Below are 6319 nucleotides of genomic sequence, written 5' to 3' on the forward strand. Positions count from 1 at the left end.
TCAATATGTTGTCCGCCTTCTCTTTGCCGACGGACCCGGGCGAGTTCTCGTTGCAGTTCGTTTTCGAACGGCAGGGACATCCACGGGCAAGGTATGGACTTGCGCCTTGCCTTCTCGGCGCGTTAAATGACTCCACAAACGGTATCGATCATCCGACGCCGGATGCACATCCAACATCAAATAGCCAAAGGGACGGGACGTGATGCGTTTAAATAGGCGCAAGACTTGACGCCATCGGTCGGGAAAGGCTTGCAGTAAAATGGTCCGTATGCCCGTTTGATCCCGGGGGTTCTTGAAGGCCACAATGTAATGCGCGTTGCGATTAATGGTCTTGGCAAATTTACCCGGCGGGAATAAATCTTGCGTCAAATACAACACGGTAATGTTGCGATGATGAGAATCTTTGGTGAACAAATCCAACACGCGTTTGTCCTGTCCCCCTTCTTCCATCAAATCGTCCAACACCAGCACGCCACCACGCGTCCGGCCAAACCATTGGGTTAAATGACGGGGGTCTGGTAACCCGCGATGAAATTGGATTCCCTCTTTCTTTTGCATACGCTCAAACCGGGGTTGCCATCGGTCGTACGCGTAGACGATCTTCTTGGGTTTGACTTGAAACACGTTGAGGTCCCGTAACCATTGTTCCACTAACTCGCTCTTGCCACTGCCCGACGGGCCCGCGATAATCACACTACTGGGCTGTCGGATCATCCTTCCCACGGTCGAGGGTGACGTCGATAATGACCCGTGGCTCCTTTCGCGCCCATACGTTTATACCGTTTGTCACGTCCCAATTTGTCGCCGATTTTATACGCTTTGGCCAACACGCTCATGATGCCTCGTCCGTTTTGACGGAAACGGGGTCGTCGGGAGGAAGCGCGCTGCCGTCGTCGTCGTCTGTGGCTGGGCATGCCGTCCAATACTCGCGGTAGAGGCGTGGCGATTCGAACTGAATCAGGTGTTCCATCGTCTCTCTTAAATGCGTTTCTTGCATGGTGTCCATGTAGTGTTGAGCGCGACCCAGTCCTGGTCTTGCGCCAGTTGGCGGGCTATGAGCCAATGATACCCATCCCAGGCATCCACTCCTTGGACAGTATTCACCCGTTCAATGGGGTGGGACCACCAATACAGGGTTTCTTCTAATAGGAAAGCGTCAATCACCCGCTGGACATCCCCTCGCGTAATCATGATGAAATGACTACTCGTTCACCACACCTCTCGTTTTATGGTGTTTTTTTATTTCTTAACACTCACAAGGATTACAAAGCATAAAGGCCTGGCGGCTCACATTCTTTTGCCCTCCCTCCTCTGGGCGGGCATCGACTTCATCTTGGACTTCTTGTTTAATCACCCGTTTCAAGCGATCAGCCACTTTCTGATCATTCAACACTAAATTGTCGCAACTCCATTGCCCCAAAAAGTCTTGATAGGACTGGCCTTGGGCTCGGGCTTTCAGGAAAAATAACGCATAATGGCCACAGGTCTGACTATCCAAGGCTTGCAAGGTCTGGTCACTGCGGATCAGGTGCTTCCATTGACTCCACCATTGGTGCAGGTCCGGGTGGGTGTACACGTGCAGGGGCAGCCCATAACTGTCAAAGATCTCGCACTTGTTCTGTTCCGTCCACAACCCCAACCAATGTTGTCCCGGTTCTCCCGCCGGATCCGTGTTGACAATGTAGGCTTGACGGATACTCTTGGGAGGTGAACGGGGTAACCGGTCGGCGGGGTACACGCCATGAAACACGCGTCGCAAGGTGGGATCTTCTAGGGCCAACGTGCGCAGCACCCTATCACTGAGCGCCACAAACTCCATGCCCGGTGTCTTCTGTCTTCTGAGTCCACTTCAGCCGTTGATGTTGTATTTTATACCTCCCATGTGATTGATCTCATACATGTTTTCATACTCGCTCCAGACCAACACAGTGATGTTGTGTCCCACTGCAGCAGCAAAATCAATGATCAGTCGCGTATTGCCCGATTGACGGGGGTTGCGATACTGAGGATCATCGGCTTTTCCACTGGGCACATTGTTGAACAGGAACAACGTGCAGTTCTTGCCTTGTCCCCAATCTCCAGGCAGCAGGAGGGGAATCTTATCTTCATTGTAGGCACCCATGGCTTGTAGAAATCGATCGTACCCCAGTAGATCTTCATAGGCTTGATCTCCAGTCAGTTGCAGGGTTCTGTAAGGGTATTCTTCTCCATTCAAGGTCTGACGTATTTGGGTGACCCCAAACTTTTCAAAGGCAAAGGGGTAGCGTTGTAGGTTTCCATTGAAGGCATCTGAATGCAATAACCCGACCATCACTCGGTCAGGAAATCGACCCACAAACGCATTGTCCTGTTCCCACTGGGTGGTGCGTCCATCAAAGGAAAAAGTACGGATTTCGCTCCGCACCACGGGGTAGCGGGCAATCTGTTTGCCCAGCTGTCTTTCTTTCTGCAGTCTCACATAGACACTGGCATTCAAGGTCACTTTTCTCATCAACAAAGTGACTTTGATGTCTTCTGGGTGAATGGCTGGAAATTTCTTGGCGACTAAAGTGCCTTTGTTGGGGGTACCTAGCAAATAGACAGTGTTGGGGTTGAGGAAGAGTTCTATGTCCATCTGGATATTGGGGACCAACAATTTGCCTGTCTTGAGGGGTGCCAAATGGGGACGGATGAGGAAGGTGTGCCAATGCTCAGTCAGTAATCGGCTCGTCAAGGTACGCAATTCTGCATTCCCACTCCAATTGGCGTCTGTAGGGACATCGGAATTGGCGGCGGTGGCTCCCATGACATTCACCACATTCAGCTGATTGACCCATCCTTGCGGGGCTAACTTGGTGGCCCCTTCTTCTCGGTTGAAGTTCAAGAGGGTTTCTAGGTAGGCTCTGTAATGGTAGGTGTTGCTCTGTTCCGTCATGAGGACCCCATTCATGCTCAGGGTGATATCTCGAAAGATGGTGTGTCCAAAATTGTTGACGCAGTACACATGTCTCGATTCGTTGCCATCCGAGATGAGCAGCCCCTCATCCAAGCCAGTATACCCAGCGGCTGGATTGGTCAGACGGACTTTGACTTTGAATCGGAGAGAATTGGTGTCATAATAATCGTCAGAGCCCGGGATGGAGAACGTGATGGGTTGGATCCCCGTCAAGGCGGGTTGAAACTCCACCTCCCGAGAGGCTTCGTACCGATAATCCACATCGGGCACGTCAAACAGTTGGAGCGACATGATGCGGTCTGTCCCTGGGGTTCAACGTTCCCCCCTTTTTATACCCTTTCGCCTCCGTTGCCTCCGGGCTTTGGCTTGATTGGCCCACAACACTTTTCTGAGATCCCCCCCTTTCATCCGTTGCCCGAGCCAACGTCTCCTTCTCACTTTGTCTTGCTCTGCCGCGAGGACCCTCATGGGATCCCCCATGTGCATGCGAGTGGACGTGCCAAAAATCGTGCCCCCTTTCATCCTCTTCTCCATGGTGAGGGGGTCCGTCAGGCGGGAGGAAGTATACATCAAGGGATAGCGCGCCATGGTGGACTTGCCAAAGATCGTGCCCCCGACTTGGTACGGCGAGATGAACCGTCCACGGGCGCGTTGCCGTCGAATGCGATTTTGCGTTTTGAGAAAACCACCCACGCGTACCATGTTTAACGTCCAAAGATGTCCCGTATACGTTGAGTCGCTCTTTTATAGGTTTTTTTGGCTTGGTGTTTGCCACCTGCCCAGGCCATGGCAGGGGCTTTCCGTTTTAAGCCGCGGGTGAGTTGTCCACGTCGATCCGCCCACGTCTCTGCGGCACTCTTGCCTCGTTGAATATCTTGTAGTCCCGCTTGCGCTTGCTGCAGGACCATGGGTCCCGCCAGTTTGATCAAGTCTTCGGCCAACCCTTTCCCGTCTTGCGGGGTGAGCACGGGCGTGTGGTATCGCGTTAAATTGCCTCCGCGCATTTTGTCGGTGTCACGTCGAAGGTGCTTTTGGGTCCCTCGCGTGGCGTGAATGGCTTTTTATAGCTGTTTGAGACCGATGGTCACCAAGGTTTTGCCTGGGGGTAAGATGGCCAGGGGTCCACTGGTACTAGCAATCTCCACTTCTAAAATATCCAATTGTTGTCCTCTTACTTTGATCCATTGATGGTGCAGGGGTTCCGCGGTGCTTTCCCCATCGCCGGTTCTCAACAATTGCACTTCCCGCAACAGGGGAAACTTGCCACTGCCCACCACCGTGGATTCCACCAGATCCGAATAGACCATGACGGTGCGTTTGCGGGTCCCCACAATCTTTTCAAAGGAGGCATCGAGATTGTTGAACCTCCATTCCACCATCAAGGACAATTGCACAAACTTCACACCAGAATGGGTCACTACATGGAAGGGATCATTATTGGTAACAGAACCTGTGTTACCGAACACTAAGATGGGATTGATGCCCATGTACTGTTCGCCTTCCCAGTCGTAGGGCGTGCGATTTTGGGACCCAGTGGGTTGGGTTCTCGAACCGTAGGAGACTGTCGGCAGCGTGTATTGCAGATTGGGCCCTATTTCATACACGGTCGTGTTGTTTCGACCGGTCTTTTCCACCACCAACCCAAATTTGAGCGCAATGGCCAGGTTGATGAACAGATCTGTGATGGCGCTCTTGTCCGCTTTCAATAAATCCTTGGCGGACAAAGCCTGAATCACCAAGGCACCTTTTTTCCAGGACAGTCGGGGTATCGCGTTTTTTTTGGCACTGACAATCGGTTTTTCGTCGGGGTCAAGGACCAAACGCTGTATTTGTTCTTTCATCACATTGTGCATGATTTTGTTGTTCACTTCTTGCATCACGCGTTGCCAAAACATACTCCCCGTCGCCACGATTTGATTGGCATTCATGATCTCTTCCAATTCCACTTCGCAGTCCACGGTTTTGGTTTCCACCCGTCGATAGGAGTCTAGCACAAACTTGCGGACCACATAGGTCATTTTGAATTTGAGCACTTTGGTATGAGGATCCGTGGCGATGACGGCATTGCTCTGGCCTTGATCCGGGACGGTCAGGGACATCAAGGAGGCATGCCACCCCGCGCCCGGTAACACCAACCGTTCGGGCAATCGGACCTTGAAACTGTTGTTGGCATTGTTGGGAAACTCGTTGGTGGGATCGCTGACCAGCGTCAGGCGTTTAATCTCACTCATGATGAGAAGGAGTGGTCTCCTCCCAATGGGTCAGGGTCCCTTTTATAGCCATTGGGCCACTTTCTGTTTACTGCGAGGGACGCGTCCTACCACGGAATTGAAGGTCGATTGTTTAGGATGAAAACACACTTGCTGAGCAATGTTGGGAAAGGCCCGGGCCAATTCCATCAGGGTCATGCACGTCTTGGGTTTGGGGGGTTTCTTCTTGCGCATCGGGGGATGACGCCCCGCACGTCGGCGTTGTTGTTTTTTCTTGGTGGGGGACCGCAAGGCCCCTCGTTTCTTGGCATACGCTTCGGCTCGATGGTAAGCATTGGCGTACGCCCATTGCTGCTTGGTCGGACTGGCTAATTTTTCCCACCACGGTTGGGTTCGCCGTTGTTCGGCCGCTTTCTTCTGAATGAATTTCAGCACGTCGGCGTCGTTGGTGGGCGAGGGAGTGTAACTGGCGCGTGGTCGACTGGAATCCGCTTGCACTTCATCGAGAAACCGTACCCGCTTTTTTCTTTTTCGAGGCGTGATTTTGACGCGGACCATGCTGCGCGGGAATCCAACTATCGTACTTGGCCGGCCACCCTTTCCACCGGACCAATACCCGGCGTCCTTGGCGTTTCAATACTTTTTCGACCCGAAATAACGAGTCGTCCGACACTTGCACTTTTTGAACATCGGGTTCGTAAAACGTGCCTTTTATAGGCGTACCGTCCCATTCACTGAGTCGATACGTGACGATCGGATGACGACGAACGTGCGTGACCACAAACACTTCTTCCGTCCACCCGGGCAAATACCCTTTTTTGAAAGGACGATGTTTCTTGTTGAGACGCACCCGATCCCCGACGCGACATTTAGGCGGTGGGGGCGTTTGCTCCAATCGCTCGCCGTAGAGTCGGTCCCACACCTCCGGGACTGTTTTGGGGGTGACTTGATGCGGGGCCAGCCCAATACTGCGATGCTGGGTGTGATTGTAGGTATGAATCAAGGGTTGCAACACGTCCACGTACCGTAACGTATTGTGGGCGGTGAAATACCGGTACATGCGTTGTTTCAACGTGCGATGCCATCGTTCCACCACGGAGGCCTTGCTATCCCCAAACGTGTAAAAATGATGCCACCCCTGTTGCTTGAACCAGGCTTGCACTTTTTTATTCAA

At 52.5% G+C, this 6319-nt stretch overlaps 2 protein-coding genes across 2 annotated transcripts; both read right to left on the bottom strand.

The window, feature by feature from the left end:
- LOC140925638 (uncharacterized) lies at positions 1 to 714 on the bottom strand. The gene has a single exon (XM_073375552.1). It carries the CDS (start codon positions 712 to 714, stop codon positions 1 to 3), a length of 714 nt encoding a protein of 237 aa, XP_073231653.1.
- A 1135-nt stretch (positions 715 to 1849) lies between these two features.
- On the bottom strand, positions 1850 to 3226 carry LOC140925639 (uncharacterized protein F54H12.2-like). The gene is made up of 2 exons (XM_073375553.1): positions 2634 to 3226; positions 1850 to 2465 (listed from the first exon to the last, which is right to left on the bottom strand). The coding sequence occupies exons 1-2, from the start codon at positions 3224 to 3226 to the stop codon at positions 1850 to 1852; spliced, it is 1209 nt and encodes a 402-aa protein (XP_073231654.1).
- Positions 3227 to 6319: the final 3093 nt, after the last annotated feature.

This window comes from Porites lutea, chromosome 2 (assembly GCF_958299795.1).
Source record: "Porites lutea chromosome 2, jaPorLute2.1, whole genome shotgun sequence".
NCBI classification, from domain to species: Eukaryota; Metazoa; Cnidaria; class Anthozoa; order Scleractinia; family Poritidae; genus Porites; species Porites lutea.